Source organism: Delphinapterus leucas, chromosome 2 (assembly GCF_059928025.1).
Source record: "Delphinapterus leucas isolate spDelLeu-1000000601 "Yukka" chromosome 2, BTC_Dleu_Yukka2, whole genome shotgun sequence".
In the NCBI taxonomy this organism is placed as follows: domain Eukaryota; kingdom Metazoa; phylum Chordata; class Mammalia; order Artiodactyla; family Monodontidae; genus Delphinapterus; species Delphinapterus leucas.
In genome coordinates, this window is record NC_143130.1 from 148,938,368 (window position 1) to 148,955,152 (window position 16,785).

A 16,785-nucleotide genomic window follows, 5' to 3' on the forward strand; every position below is an offset into this window, starting at 1 on the left:
TACTATTTAAATTACTTTTTACCTTTTTCCTTCCTTGCTTGCTTTCTCTCTTTCCCCGTCAGTACATACTTGAATTCATATCATTTAGTTCAGTGTCCCTAAATGAGAAGCATTTTTTGGTCCTGAGAAATAAATGGGCACGTGGCCCAGATGATAAAAACTCTGGGCTACCTGCTATAGTTTTGCTTCCCAACTTGCCACTTCTTTCAATGGTAACAGGGGTTGAAATAATTAAACTGATAAGGTCGCAAATCCTGGTAGTTGTGCTGGTTGCCTTAGTGTTTTGTTATAAAAACAAAACAGCCCTCCCCCACAAACTTAATTATAGCAAAAAATATTTATTGAACAAATTTTGTATAGATATCCTAATCTATTCCACCAAGTTAATAAACTTTATATAAATTGCCTTAATTATTTCTTATAACAACCCTATGAGGTAGGAGTTTCTTACTGGTAACTGCTAACATATCCTATATCTTTAAAATCTTTTAAAATTTTAAAAAATTATTCTTACATTTTATTCTTAAAACTGTTTTCCAAGTTTTATATTAGATGACCCGAGGTTAACGTTCAGTAACTTACCAAGGTCATATTACAAATTAATGAGACTGGCTCCTTTAACCAATTCCCAAATGTATTTCCTAAAACAGCTAAACTTGCCCTTTCAGTGACAGACCTTTCTAACAAATTCATCTTGCTGACTTGGATGGAAGGGTGCTGGGCTTGGATATCTAGGACCGAGAAGAACAGCTGTTTGGGGAAAGTTTAGGCAAGTTAGGGGGATGCTTGTGAGCTAAATAAGAAAATGCCCTGCAAATACCCAGGGGGCACGAACACTGCTAGTTAGCGAGGATTGAGAGTAGGGTATGGATTGTAGGGAGAGGAACTGAGCCCCGGGCAGGGAGCTTCCTTTATTCATAGGAGCTGACAGTACTGTTCACAAGGTATCTTAGTTAGAAAGGAAGCAGGGATTCATCTTCTCATTAAACAGCACTAGCTGTGCAACCAAGCAACCACGGTAGAATTTCATCGCAACAGAAGCACGTCTTGTGGATGTGGTTTGGCATTCTTTGTATAAGAAGGAAGACACCGAAGAAATATTACCACCTTGATTTTACATTCAGGTGTTACACTGTGATGAAAACCTGGGACACGCGGGCTGATTGAACAGCTAATATAAAGACTGAGTATGGTTCAGAATGAGTAACTTAAAAGAAGTAACTGGGGAACCCTGGAGTCAATGAAAGACCAACATTCTTCACCCATCATCAGCCAGACAGTGGGGCCTCTCTAGTGGGGGCTGAGCGTTATGCAGTGGCCTTCCCATAAGTATAGATCAGAATCCCCAAATGCCTTCTGCTGGATTGTGTGTTATATGTCCAAACTATTTTTAAAAAGGCAGATATGGGAAAGAGGATGTTTTTAAAAGCATCAAAATAACCAACCCTTTAGGAATGCAGCAACCTCTCCATAAACCCCTGTCGAAGCATCTTGGCCCATAGCATTTGGAGCCACTGTGATACTGTCCTGAGCTTGTTTCCCTCAGACCCATGTACTTTGTGTCCTGACAGGATCTCCAATGAAAACTACATTCCGCACGGGCTGAAGGTGGTTCAGCGCCACACCCAGGGCGGGCTGCGCTCCCTCATGCAGCTGGAGAGCCGCTGGCGGCAGCACTTCCTGGACTCCATGCAGCCCAAGCACCTGCCCCAGCAGTGGTCGGTGGACCACAACCACCAGAAGCTGCTCCGGAGATATGGGGAGGACCTTCCCATCAAGCTGTCGTGATGGCTGCTTCCCTTCCACGTTGGGACAGCTGGGAAGCTGGAGCCAGGGGTGAAAATTTCACCTCTTCCTGTTTTAATGTCATTGTCAAAGCCTGGTGACACAATTCACAATACTAACCTGTACTGATCCCAGGATGCTTCTGGTGGAGCAAGGCTGTTGTTTTCAGGGGGAGCTTATGGTCTTGAATTTTAGTTGGGCAGGGTGAGAGTTCTTTACTCCACCCTCTTATTTTATTTTTCTGGACAAATGGGAGGCTTGGCCTTCATTTTACTCTCCCTCTTCTGCTTTCCCTGTGCAGGCGACAAATGGAGGATTCTCCCTGAAGTGTCTTGTCAAGACACTCAGGTTTTTAATGCTTTTCCTCCCTGTCCAGCATGTTGGTTCATCTCAAACAGGAGCTGTCAAGTATTTCAAGCCCATCAGGTTAGGAGGGGAAAAAACATTCTTCTAGAGGTTGGAGAGGCGAAAAGGGGTCGGATTCATATTCCCAGTTCAACCTCATAATTAGAAATTCTTTGGCTTAGTGCTCTGCGGTAACTCACCTGGTTGGGATCCAGCCCATCTGGGTTGCTTCGGTTTATTTCACATGCTTGAAAATGCTCCTGTTTACACATTCAGGACCAAAGCAGCAACTTCCTGCCATATGTTTTCACCCTAACGCTGGAGGGAATTCTTTTCTGGGAAGAGGCCTTCAGCCTGGGTGGGGCACAGAGAAGCACAAGAACCATCTCCCAAGAGAACTTGGATAATTTGCTCAGCTTTCCCTTTCGCTGTTTCTTGCAAGCCTCCTGCCCAGAACGGCAGGGTTTTTAGCTTAATCCCTTTCTGAGAGGAAGGTTGTCTTTTCTCAGAATCAGTATCTGGTCCCTTCAGTGTTCCATCAGGTTTGCAATACTGACCTCTTTTAAGCTCTTAATTCTCTCCCAGAGTCATTTGGTTAGGTTGAGAGGATTTCTCCATCTCCCTTCATGCCTGGGACGCCAAGACTAATTAATACGTTTCGATGTTCAAAACGGTGGTGTTTCATCTTTCCAAACGTGAGGCCACCACTTGGAGTACGGAATCAACTTATTAGCGGTTAGTATTTTTATAAAGTATTAGGAAAACTTTCTTACCTTACAAGATCTTAACAAGCTTAAAAAAGAGCTTTATGGCCAGAATTCAACAAGAGCTCTGTTCTTTCGGAATTGTGCCCGAGTTGGTGATGGTTGCTCTAACACTGGTAAATAAAACAACTTCTAAGCACAAAGTTCATTGATTGTAAATGTAAAACCTTTTTCTTCATAATTTTATAAAATCGGCAGATACTCTTGGGGAAGGAGATCTTTATGCTATAGGTCCCTGCCGTGTGGCAGCCCATGATTTGTGTGCAGGTGTCGTCGTGTGCCTCCGCCAACAGCTTTGGCCTGTCGACAACGGCCCACGACACATGCACACCCTGCAGTTTGTTCCTCTGCCCTTTCATCCCCACTCATCCTCGAATAAGTGTCTCTGGGATCTAAACTAGAAAGTCTTGAAGACAAATAGTACCAGCTGCCTTGGGGACTGTTTGTTCAACACACTAAGGTTATTAGGGGGCAGGTTCCTCAGGGGCTCTTACTGCCCACAGCCCGGAGCGGAGAACCGTGGAGATGGATAAGTGGTTGTCGTAGTCAGGCTTGCCACAAGGGGGCGTCGTAGATCTTGCTTTATATTCATTATTGAGAAATAAGGGGCATTGATAACACGGGTCCTAAACATAACTCATTAAATAAATTTAAAAAAAAACATAACTCATGAGTTATGTTTCAGATTGTGTCTATCTCACTTTGAGTCATTTTGACAGCTTTACAAGAAAAATGTCTTCCTCCGAAACAAGAGAGTAGGCTCTTCCTTTCTTTCCCTGTGATCCTCATACTGAGAGGTGAGAACCACGTTAAGAGGTCGTTTAAGACGCTGTGGTTGCTGCGGAAGGAGGAATGGTTTCTCCAGTAGAGCTCCCTGCAAAGCTTAGTAATGTAGAGCCAGCAGCCACGGTAGAGGAAACATCTAGACTGTGGCACCCTCGATTTCTCATCCTTTTCAGAGCAGTTACTGTGTAGGTTTGAATCTTTTTGTTTTCTGAGTCAGCCTTGGACGCCTTTCTCTAAGACTGACAATTGCTATCTCTAGTGAGTTATTTTAGGGCGGGCATATTTTAACATAAAATTTCTTTCTGATACAAAAGTAATGTGTATGCTTGTTAGAGACGAATCTAAAGAAAGAATGAAAATCCATCTTCCCTCCATGTAGCACAGAGCTAATCTCTGCTGGTATGTTTATGAATTTCCTTTCAGTATTGAAAAATGCATATAACATGTAAGGTGTTTAAACAAACTTGAGAGTCATATATACAGCTTGGTATACAATTTTCTTTCCTCATTTAACATGGTATCACAAGTAATTTCTTGTGTCTTTAAATCTTGGAAAGTAGATTTGCAGTAACTCTACCTTGCTTTATTATCCATTCCCACACTGTTAAATTTTGGTTGTTTCAGATCCTTTGTTAATATCAATGATGTTGTGATGAACTTTTTTGTGTATAAATCTTTGACTATATCTTTACTAACTTTTTTAGGTTAGAACCCTAGAAATTGGGTTGCGAGGAGGGGGACTCACATTGCTGGAGTGAGTACAAATTGATATCGCCTTTTAGGAATTTCTGTGAAGGGAATGCTTCCCTTTGACCCTTTAACTCACGTCCCAGTGCATTTGCTGAGCTTCCTCCCCTGTGAGTAGAGGTGAGCGGACAGTGTCACAGCAAAGGCCTCTCTGAATGTGCCTGATCGTTAAAATTGCAGGCTCAGAGTCTTTTCTCTGCTTCCCTTCTGTCTCCCATCTTTTATTGCCTCATTCCCCCTTGCAGCAGTGTTTTTTGGAAATAGCTTGTTTTAAAATAAAAATGTAAAAAAAATTTATTTTAAAATAAAAGCTATAGACTTTTTTTTTTCCTGATTGACAAGCAATTAGTGATTTGCCATCCTTAAGTGAACAAGGCACAATATTCAGGGATTTGTTGCCTCTTAAGAGTGCAGCCATAAGTTCCTTATTCTTATCCATGTCACAGACAGAGATCAGATGACAAAATGTGTTCTGTTGAAATAAAGCCATTTTAATCCCTCATTTTAGACTCTTAGGGACCCAGCAAGCAGAAAGAGCTTTTGTTCAGCTTTGTATTCTAATGTTTGGGACCCTAACATTTGACTATAATTTCTTTGTTACCTTGCCTCTTTGAGTTTTTCATTCATTCATTTACCTTTTCTTCCTTTTTTTTTTGTTTTTTTCTTCATTGTGTCTCATCCTCTGAGAGGTATCAGAGTTTCTCAGTTTTCTAGTTTGCTAATTGTTACATATTTTAAAAGGATCCTTCTTTCTGGTCTCGTCTTTTCTGTGGTTTACCTGGTCATTTTTTTAGAATACTTCATCCCTCAGGAATACAGTGAGAATCAGTTTTTCTTGGATGAAATAAGCTGTAAGAGGGTATAAGAATGATTCTCATATAGTTAACTCTTGATCTGAGTAATATAAAAATAATACATAATCCTCAGAATACTCTTGTTTTGGAAATCAGTTATTCTTTTTAGGTATTCACCAAGTTGCCCCCTCATGCTGGAACCAAATACCTTCTGTCTTTCCCCAGTCCTGGGACAGTTTTGCATCAGGTGATGGAGCAGGGCTGACATGCAGCCAAATGTTCGTTCCACTTGTTCAAAAGTACCTGTTCCACCTACCCTACCAGGGAGATGTCTTTGCCTGCGGCACCAAGGTCCTTTACTTAACTGGCAACATGTTATTTGGGAAGGTGGGAAGTACATTAGACCATTGTTTCCTTCTAACCAGCTTTGTCTGTGGCCAACTCTGGTTATTGGCAGTCCCTAGACGCTGTGTGTACTGGACCAAATGGGCAATCACGTGGGAGATAACCAAGAGCTGACTTGCTGTGCATAGGAATAGGGAATGTCAAAGGACCTAGTTCACACATCCTGGGCTGTTTCCTCCTCCAAGGCAGTGGTACTTGCTGCCTTAAAAGGTCATTCTGTGCTCTGACTGAATGGAGATAGATAGTTAATCTCATACCCTCCAGATTGAACTCAAAGCATTTGCCCTCCTTGCAACTTCCTTGTTTTTTTTTTTTTTTTTTATTTGCGGTACGCGGGCCTCTCACTGCTGTGGCCTCTCCCGCTGCGGAGCACAGGCTCCGGACGCGCAGGCTCAGCGGCCATGGCTCACGGGCCCAGCCGCTCCGCAGCATGTGGGATCTTCCCGGACCGGGGCACGAACCCGTGTCCCCTGCATCGGCAGGCGGACTCTCAACCACTGCGCCACCAGGGAAGCCCAACTTCCTTGTTTTTAATTCTTGAATTTTTCTCTCGCTCGATAGGTAGCCTGTTGCCTTTCTGCCAGCATAAACTTCCAGAGCTGCTGAGTTTACAGTCAGCATTATTATAAGCGTGATGTGTGGTTCAGATATTCCTGAGTTGGAGAGGCTCCTTATATTCTACTCCTGTTTCCCAGAGACCTCCCTTCTCAGGCTGCAACATGCTGGGGCAGAGTTGGGATTCTGACTACCCAGACCACCAGGGTATCTATTAAGTCCTGGATAAGAATCCAAAATTTGAGCTTAGTAAGCTAACAGGGCTGAAAAGAAATAGGAGATTGAGGCACAGGTAGTTTTAAAGAAGGTACATTTATCTGGTTGGTGGGTGTGATGGGAGTATAGTCTATGGACTTCGTATTTTGCTTTTTCCTAAACTCAGTTGTATAGTGTGTTGGAGGATCAGAGGAGTGGGTTAGTGACCTGGGTTCTGGTTGTGGTCAACAGCTGTGTGTCTTTGGGCCAATCACTTAACTTTTCTGGACTCCTTTCTTTACCTGTAAAATTAGGAGTTTGAATTAGATGTGCTGTAGGGGCCCTACTAGTGTAGCATTCTGTAATACATCCCACCGTTTCTTTATGTGGCACTTTCCCTTGGGTGCTGTGTACCTTCTGCTTCATCGCACACTCTCATCCCACCCCCAGCCCTGGGAATGGAGGCTGTGCGTGAAAGGAAGGGGGTGAGGGAAACAGGATGACACACGGTGTCCTCCTGGCCTCGTTGACTAGGGAAAAGCCTGCTCCCTCCATCTGGAGCTCCGCTGGAGGTCAAAATACTCTTCTCACCAGAGTTGTACTATGTGTGGCCTTAGGGAACTCACATTTCTATTCAGTTCACTATTTAACAGTAAAGAAGGAAGAGAAATCTTTATCTTCACCCACATCGCCAGTGCTGTAAGGCTTAATAAGGGAAAAGCACAGAGTAGAAATGAGGTAGCTTTTGCCAAGTGCTGTAAATGGGAGGATGTTGGTGGGGGGTGAGGAGGGGGAAGAATGTTTCTCAGTTTAAAGATAGGAGGAATTAAGGCTGTGCCATAGAGAGAGAATTGAATAGAATTGGATACTTGAAAAGGAAAACATTAAACCAATAAGTTAAAAATATTCTCTTTTTTTATGTTGTCAGGACTGCCTAAGAAAATTTGAGGGGTCCACTGTGTTAACACATTGTTCTCCATCTGTGAGTCCTAAGACAAGGTTAACTCCCAGGGAGACTTGAGAAGTCTCAGGGGCCTGCCTTTGTATAACCCTGACTTGCCTGGGACTTGGTCCTGCTTACCTTTGCCTGGCCACCAGTGAGACGGGACATGTGCAAAATGTAAAGTTTGTATTTTATAAACTGCTGAGAGACATTTTTCCCATTTCCGATATATCCATTCCCTGTGACCTGGCAGGAAATACATTTTCCATTCCATCCTTGTGCTTAGTTTCAGTCCCAAAGGGGTATAGTGTATTGGCTTTTCTTTGTGTAGAACAGATTTATTTGTACCAAGTATGCTAAACTTGAGGCTCTTTTCACAATAATCACTTCGATGTAGACGTGAGCCCCCATTTTCTACCAAATTGGGGGCATTTTGTTGATGTTCCAGAAAAAATGACCAGATAGCCAAAAGAGAGGCTAAAGTATATTTCTCTGCCCTCTCCTAGATGGACCCTAACTTTATCTAAAATGTTGACATCTTTTGTTAAATCTCATAGAGCCAACTGGAGCCCCAGTCAGCTGGCTTAGTTCGTGTCTAATCAAGATCTGTACGTTTGGCCCTGGAGATTGGGTCAGCCTGAGCCGTAGCACATATGGCTCCCTCTGAGTTCTCGGATACAATGAGCAAGACTAAAGTTGGCTCAGAAAAGGAACAGAAGATGACTTGGGGTTAGTTTTTCCTTTTTTAAATGTTATACAAGTGCAGAGAGTTGGCTGCCATCCCCCGCTCAAACCATCAGCAGAGCTTGACCTTGGCCAAGATTTTGCCTCATCCTCTCGGCATTTTAGCATCGAGTTGCGTTTCAGCCATGGAATGCTTAACCAAAAGCACATGCTGTAGTGGTAGTTTCCAAAGAGCAAGTTTTTGCAGGAAGTCTGCAGCGTGTTTTCTCAAAACAACAGTTTTCTCCGAACCGCCAACCCAATAAACCCCCAAATGGTGATTCTTTGGTTTATTTGTACACAAAGCTGGGATTTTTGTTGCTGTTAATAATACTTTATTGGAGTACAATATAATGAACATATAATAAAGTGTACAAATTTTAAAAGTACAGCTCAGTGAATTTTTACAAATGTATACACCCGTGTAATTATTAAGGGCTGGAGTTTTTTATATTACATGAAACATACATCCTGGTGATGTACAGCTTGGCGTTGGGAGGTTGTCCATTCATCTAACTGAGCAGATTACTGTAACACAGCAAATCCAGGTCAAAATGCGATAACATTTGGTGCTTCTGAGTCCGGGCAGTTTGCCCTTTTGTCACACCTAGGGGACTTGGGTGCTGCAAAGCTTCGTGATGTTTGTTTTTAACAAGTTACTTTTAAGAATAGGTAATATGTGCACATAGTACAAAATTTCTTTTTAAATGTATAATGAAAAAGGAATCTCCTCCCCGGTCCTTTCCCTCCCTGACAATAACCACTGTTACTATTACTTCTTCATTGTGCGTCCTTCAGAGAGAGACAGAGACAGAATGTGAATGTGTGTGTGTGGTGGGGGGGGGGGTTGGGTTTTTTTTTTTTAAGTCTCAGGTTTCTTCTTTGATTGCTAAATAAGAATTTCTCTGCCCTTCTCCCCATACTCTAGGCTCTAGTCTAGGGCATTTGTGCAGCCTCAGTAGGATTAATCCTATTTGTCTTGTACTGTAAAGTTCATACTCTGGATCTGTCATCTGGCTCCAAAGTCCATGGTTCTCACAGGATTGGCCATGAGTTGATAATTGTCTAGGCTGGGTTTTTTGGTTTTTTTTTTCACAGTCCAGGCCTTTTATTTTCTTTACACCCATCATGCCATGAATTCATAGGGAATGGGCTCCAACAGTTCAGGCTCCTTTCCATTGGTTCTCACGAAGTGTGCTTCTCTGGGTGGAGCAGGCTGGCGCTTCAGTTGAACCCAAGTCCCTTTCTCTTTGGCTTCCTTCTTTTTCTGATCATTCTCCTTCACCCGTTTCAGGAAGCTGTCTCGGCTCTTAAGAGTGTTTAATATGCTCGATAGGCACATTAATTCTCTTGGCGAGAATCTTGCCCTTAACCTGTTTGTTTACAATGATGCCAACAGCATGCTGGGTAACATTTTAGACTCTCCCAGTTTTGCCATGGTAACATTTGTGGGGCATTCCTTTTCGAACAGTGCCCATTCCCTTGATATCTACAATATCACCTTTCTTGTAGATTCGCATGCATGTGGCCAAAGGAGCAACTTCATGTTTTCTAAAGGGCCTAGAGAACATGTAGCGGGTGCCCCTCCTCTTTCCCTTTGTGTTGATCATTTTGGCGAATTACTGGAAGATGGCTGTTCCGGCCGAAAAGAAGTAGGCTGGGGTTTTTACATTAGGCTTTCTACTTCTTTTAATATATATTTGAAATTTTCTGTAATAAATTTTTTTTAAATTCTTATTTCTTTAGCAGTAGCTCCTGCAACACACCTACCTGCTTAAGTTTTGCGTTTGTTTTAAAGTAAGGTTTAAATTGCAACCTAAAAGCAAACCATAGATGGATCTCTAGATAGTCCCATCCTCCACCCCCTACATCCATCCAAATCAGTCATTCAAAATTCCAAAGTTACAAACATGAACCAGGATGATTATTCACCTTCAAAAGCCATCCTTCTTTTTTTTTTTTGCGGTACACGGGCCTCTCACTGTTGTGGCCTCTCCCGTTGCGGAGCACAGGCTCTGGACGCACAGGCTCCGCGGCCATGGCTCACCGGCCCAGCCATTCCGTGGCATGTGGGATCTTCCCGGACCGGGACACGAACTCGTGTCCCCTGCATTGGGACAGGCGGACTCTCAACCACTGCACCACCAGGGAAGCCCCATCCTTCTTTTTAAACATAAGGTTGACCTCAAATTTATTTTGAAAAGCCAGCTTCTCTGGCAGGCAAAATTTCATTTGATTTGTACACTAAGTTTCTCAAGAATGTAAATCTCATGCAAAACAGAGGGCTTATATTCAGCCTTGAAAAGTATTTTATACAATATATGGGCTGAAGAGCCAGGGAAGGAAGAACCTCTCAGACCCACCCTCAGCTGGGGAGAAAACATAGCTTGCATGGTTTGGCCGCATCTCCTAGCGGCCACCTTATTTTGTACTCCTCTGTGACAGGTGGATGAGGGGTCAGGTCTTCTCCAGATCAGAGATTCCCAAAAGATACACAGCCCGGGGAAAGGTTTTCCAATTCAAATCCTATATGGTTTCCCTAGGGCCATTTTATCCTTGATGTCCTTTCATGCTCTCTACTTTGTCTTGCTGTAATCTGATCACCCAGGGCCTCTCCAGTTATCATTAAATATATTCCCACTGGTCAGGGAGCTCCCTTTGAGCACCCCTTTAGAGCAGCTGTCACATTTGAGCAGCATCTGTTTTCTGACAAGCTTCAAGACTGAATGAAGGAAGTCACTGAGTCTTTCCCAGTGGAAGTGCATGACACAAGTAACCTTTGGGACTGCGATCAGGATGTTGTGAGTTGAGTGGCCTGGCAGCTCGTGTGTGCAGGGAGAGGTGGGTGATTCCTAGATGGGGCAGTGGATCTTCATGGTCTCAGCCCTGTGGTCCATGCAGGGTCCTAACACTAGAATGGTTCCCTAAGCCTTTGGCTCCAGCTCTTTCTGGGCAGGGAAACAGAACGAGGCAAGACGCCTGGTGTGTTTTAAATAGATTCTGCTTGCTGCAGCCAATAAGCCCAACAGCTTGGGAGGTGAGTGACCCTTCCTGAGAGATTTCTGTTGCTCCATTTCTCCGGCCTCGAGCCCCACAAGTGCCGACCACCCCCTCCCTTCCTGCTCCTTCCCTCTGACCTAACTCCCTTGCTTTCTGGATGCTTTCTGTTCAGCCCTTTCTGGTTTTAGTATTTATTACACTTTTATTGGCTTTCGCTCTCTGCTTTTTCTTTCCCTGAAGCTGTTTTTCCTCATGCGCTGTATCTTTTCATCTCTTGGAGTCTCGTTTCTGTCCACTCTCTCAAGAGCACACCTCCATCTTCTGCTCCTTGTCTGACGCTGTCATGGCTTCTCAATTGTCCCCTTGCCCCAACCTGGGCTTTATTGACCCTGGCAAGAAAGAATGGCGGGTGGAGGAATCCACCTTGAGCAATCCCAGTTGTAGGACAGGTAGTGGCTCCAGTCTGGGAAGTGGACCTTAAAGATGGCAGCTGTTTCTGGACACGGTGGCAGTGCAGTAGGCAAGCCAAAGGAGGAGGAATCAGAGATGACAGGAGGGGTGGAGTGGCCCAGTACCCATCGCAGGTGACAATCAGAAAAGGAGGTGGGAGAGGAAGGCCAGGTGGAAGCTGGATGTCGTGAGGGAAAGCTGAGGAGGAACTGGCACCGGGGGAGGAAATCAGGGATGTGGGACCCTGCCAGAGATGCTGCAGCCCAGCTCTGCTGAGCAGACGCAGGCAGAGTGGGGTTGGAGCCAGGAGAAGAGAGCACCTTAGAGACCCTTTCTCCCCACTCTTCTCTGGCCCTTTTGTTCTTTCTCTTTCATGTTTCTGTCTTCATGTTATATTAGCAGCAGAAAACAATACAAAACAAAAGGCAGTCTGGGGACTTCCCTGGTGGCGCAGTGGATAAGACTCTGCGCTTCCAATGCGGGGGGCCTGAGTTCGATCCCTGACCAGGGAACTAGATCCCACATGCATGCTGCAACTAAGAGTTCGCATGCCCCAACTAAGGAGCTGGCAAGCCTCAACTAAGTAGCCCACGAGCTGCAACTAAGGAGCCCACCTGCCGCAACTAAGGAGGCTGCCTGCTGCAACTAAGACCCGTTGCAACTAACTAAATAAATATTAAAAAGGGGGGAAAAAAAGGCAGTCTGTCTTTGAAAGGGAATGGCGAGATCTGGAGGATTTAAGGCTGGATGCACTTCCGCCTATGCTGAACTCTTAGGTCCTTTCTTAGGTCCTTTGCCTGTCTGGCTGCTGGGGCCATGAAGGCCAGCCCCTTAATGGAGCACCTTGAATAGAGGCCCTGTACCAGCTTGACAGTCCAGCTGGAGTGCCACCAACAGTAGGAGTGGTGGCACCCCCCAGCAAGGGCAGCCAGCAGTAGTGTGCACCCACAGACCCCTCCAGGCACACAGGGCAGCCAGGGGAGCAGGGATATTGGCTAACCCAGCCAGAGGGCTTGGGCTGAGGGGTGGCTTCCAGAGAATGATGCCAGCCCCATCATGGGCTCCTCCCCAGCTAGAAAGTAAGCTGCAGAGGGGCCTGTGGTCGAAGAAAGAGAAAGGAAAACTCTTGCTTAAAAAAGTTTTTAATTGAAGAGGTAATAAATGCATGTGGCAAAAAATTCAAAAGGTACAAAAGAATATATGTAGTGAAATCTCCCACTCCCGTTCACCTCGGGTCCGCCTCCTCAGAGGTGTCCCTGGATGTAACAATTTCTTGAACATTCTTCCAATTTCTCCTTTTTAGTTTGCTGTATTCTGGAAATTTTCAGACTCTTCATGCAGTGGAACATTTTAAATTGTCTGGGTGTATATGTATGTATGTAATATGGGCCGGGGGACCCAATGATAATAAAGAAAATTGTATCTCAGTTTATTGCCAATAATTCTTGCTGGGGCAGGGAATGGTTTAAAAAATTAAAATAAGTAAACAGAATCCTAAAATACCAGCACTAGAAAGGACCTTCCAAATTCTTTTGTACCAAAGATCTTATTTGAAACATAAGTAAGGGGTCACCAAGCTAGCCTATGGCACACCTAGGACTAAAACCCAGGTTCCCTACCTCCTAGTCATCCCAGTTGCCCAAGAACATACTCAATGCTCTGTCTTTAGGTAGTGGCCTTTGTAAAGGTATGTGATTCAGAAATGGAAGGAAAGACAAATGCTTGGACACGGATTTAGAAATTTCCTCCACTGGACACAAATATAGGGAAAGGAATCAGTAATTCCAGGAAAAACCCGAAGTCCAATTCCAACTGAAAAATAGCATGTGCGTGCGAATGCACGCACACACACACAGACACTGGCAGAAGACAGAAGACGGGCGTCCGTAAAGTCTACTGTCTGTCTCTCCTGCTAAGTCCATCAGAGGCTGTGAGAGGTGGCACGACCCCCCGCTCTGCTGAAGAACCTGCGGCCCTTGGACTCACTGGGATGTAGGTAGAGGCAGGCATCTTCGGTTGGGCAAGAGAAAGAAATGCCAACCTAGACTAGAGGAAGAGGACAGTCTGTGCAGGGACACGGGGACAGGGATGCCAAGGGAGAGCAGAAGTTGTGCCTGGCCAGGCCACCACGGAGCCCTGCCACCACTGGTCCCATGAGCACTGGCAGCCCCAACTGTTTCTACCACCTACCAGGATGAAACACCCCAAGATTTATGTGCCGACAAAGCGGCAGCATAATTTTAAAAATTCTCTCTGCTTTCACATCAGCTCCAGACACTGTGTACAATTTCAGTGTCCAAGCCAGACTGATGGGCCTTTTGATCGCTTCAGAGGGTGACTGCAGTGAGAGGGGACATGTATGACTATAAACATTGGCTGTAGAAACCCTCAATTCCTATGAAATGGTAAATTTCCAGGCAAAGTGGATCTGATGTCACACGCCTCCTGCATTAACAGCTTTTTCTTCCTCTTCAATTATTTTGGCTGGTAAGGGAGTGGAAATTACACTTCAGAATATATCGATGGGTATTTTCAGCCTTGCTGAGAGCTTCAAATTATATACCAATCCTGGGAACATTCCCTTAGTTTCCACTTCCCAGTTTCTCAAGGAAAATGGAGGTTTCGATTATAGGCACCATTAGATGGAAGGAAATGCAGGACCAGGACCACGGGTCTCTTTTCAATTCAAATGCTCTCTGGTCTTATCACCTGACCTATTTTTGAGCCAAATTTTGTTCCGGCCCTAGGTGTAGAGGCCCATCCTAACATGTACGAGATGATGAGGTCCTTGATAAAAAGACGAGTATGTCTAACAGCCTGGGTCCAGGGCTTGAATCAGGGCATCTGACAGGCAAGGGAAAAAAAAAAAAAAGTCAGTTCTGTCTCTTCATCTTCACACGAGGGATCCAAAAGTCCTGATCTCTGGTGCACACGGCCTCTCCCCCGTGCTTAGGTGCTGGGTACACGGGCAGCCTCCCAGCTGCGTCTTTGCCCCAGCTGTGTTCTGGTTTTCTCTTCTCGACCTGACTGGCCTCTTCTGCTCTTCACCTGAGGACCAGACCTGGATTTACAGCTCCCTTCCTTGGCAGACCACAGAGAACTCAAGTTCAACTGAACAAGTCTCCCGAATCTGCTCCACGTCCTGTGTCCCCATTTCAGTTAGTGGTTACCTTACACCAAGGTACTTGTCTCCTACGCGAGAAATGTACGTGTTATTCTCAAATCCTTTCTCTCGCCTCCGCCTCCAACTGATCCCCAAATCCTCTGAGTCTAACCCTCTTTCTCTTCTGCTCCAGTGTTTCTGCCCTAACCCAGGCCCACAGCATTGCTTGCTGGGACTATTGCAAAGTCATTGTAATCCCCCACCACTACTCTCCAGCCTCTTCACTAAAATTTATAACTGATCACGTCATTCCCTGTTACAAAATCTTGGGTGGCTCTCCGTGGCTTACCAGAATAAGTCCAAACTTCTTACAAAAGCATACAAGACACCTGTTAACTGGCCCATCTACCTCTCTAATCTCGTTACCATCACCACTCCCTACCCAGTACACACCACCCGCTGACCATTTCCCGGGCTCCCTCCCATACACTTCCACACGTTAGTTCCTTTCTTTGCTCTTCCTCTGTGCAGAATGCCCTTCCACATCTTGTCCACCTGCTTATCCTTAATACTCAGCTCTCAGATGACTCCTTCCTTGGATGAAGTCCCCTTTGTGTTTGACTAGAGCTCTGTTATACCCTTTTGTGACCGTCTGTGCCTATTTCCCCATTATCAGTTACCGGGCTCCTCGGGCGGTGGAATCAGGTTTTGTTCGTTTTTGTATTCTTGGAACCTAGAAGTGCTTGGCGTGGTAGGCATTCGAGAAGGAAAGGGAAGAAAGGGACTGGAAATACCACCCTAATGGGCAAACAGGCATTGGCTTACCATCTGAGTGGGCTAGGTGGCATTTTAGTGGGACAGGATGGGGAGTAGCAACCAGCCTGCTGCCCTAGGTACTTATTCATTCATTTACTCATTGCACAGATACTTAGCGAGAGCTGCCATGATGGCCCATGCTGTGCTAGAATCTGGTGATACACAAAAGAAGGCTGCCAGGCCCAGAGGAACTCCCATTCGAGGGCAAGAGACAGGCATGTAACAGGCAGTGGCCTGACATTTTGGGCCAGCTGGTCTGCTCTGAGGATATTTGCCACTCAGCTCCACAGAGGCTGTGGAGGAGGGGAAGGGGCGAAGGAGACAGGCAGTGAGATAGGGAGGTCAGGTAGGCCTTGCAAAGGGCTCTGCCTCCAGGACCAATTCTGCTGACCAGCTGGCTTTATTTATGCATTTCTCCTTTGTAGGAATTCCTTGCTGTTAAGAAAAAGCATTTGACACATTTCTAATTAGCCCTCTAACTCTGCAATCCTATTATTCCCAAATGTAGCAGCTGGGTCATTTCACGATCAGTAATAACTTTTGTAGTTCCTGCAGTTATTCACCAAATTGGGGTCATTCCTTCCCTGACTTCTGGTGGAACCACAGAGGATTTTCTCATCCCCTCATCTGGGGCAGCGGGGTTTGGCTCCTGGCCCCATGGTTGCGGGGCAGCCAGCTGCTCCTGTGGAAGCACTGGGAGGGAACCTGGGTTACTCACTACACCGGCCCACACTGACCCAGATGAGTTGCGCCCTTTCTCTGGGTTCTAGTCCTGCACCATCTCTCAGGTGCTTGACTTAAGACAGAAATGCATGCTGCACTGAGTACCCTGCCCATCTTCTTCCCTCCTTCCTTCCACCAACAAATACTAAATGAGGGACTTCCCTGGTGGCGCAGTGGTTTAGAATCCACCTGCCAATGCAGGGGACACGGGTTCGAGCCCTGGTCCGGGAAGATCCCACATGCCGCGGAGCAACTAAGCCCGTGCGCCACAACTACTGAGCCTGCGCTCTAGAGCCCGCGAGCCACAACGACTGAGCCCATGCGCCACAACTACTGAAGCCCGTGCACCTAGAGCCCATGCTCCGCAACAAGAGAAGCCACTGCAATGAGAAGCTCACGCACCACAACGAAGAGTAACCCCCGCTGGCTGCAACTAGAGAAAGCCCACGAGCAGCAGCGAAGACCCAGTGCAGCCAAAAATAAATAAATAAAATAACAATAAACTTACATTAAAAAGAATACTCAATGAGCATGGACTATATACACCAAGCAGTGTTCTAAGCACTGGGGAGACAGGTGAACAAAATATACAAGAAACCCTGCCCTCATGGAGCTTACACTCCAGTGGCAGAAACTGATACAAAAAGCCAC

The 16,785-nt window shown here is 45.5% G+C and overlaps 1 protein-coding gene and 1 pseudogene across 1 annotated transcript in view; one reads left to right on the top strand and one right to left on the bottom strand.

Moving 5' to 3' along the window:
• EXD2 (exonuclease 3'-5' domain containing 2) overlaps positions 1-9,132 on the top strand; it is a 64,400-nt gene extending 55,268 nt beyond the window's left edge. The window contains exon 9 of the mRNA XM_022570275.3: positions 1,572-9,132. Coding sequence (XP_022425983.1) covers positions 1,572-1,788 — 217 coding nt within the window. The 3' untranslated portion in view covers positions 1,789-9,132. The remainder of the gene's footprint in view (positions 1-1,571) is intronic.
• Positions 9,101-9,667, bottom strand: LOC111173027 (large ribosomal subunit protein eL21 pseudogene; annotated as a pseudogene).
• Between the last annotated feature and the right edge of the window lie 7,118 nt (positions 9,668-16,785).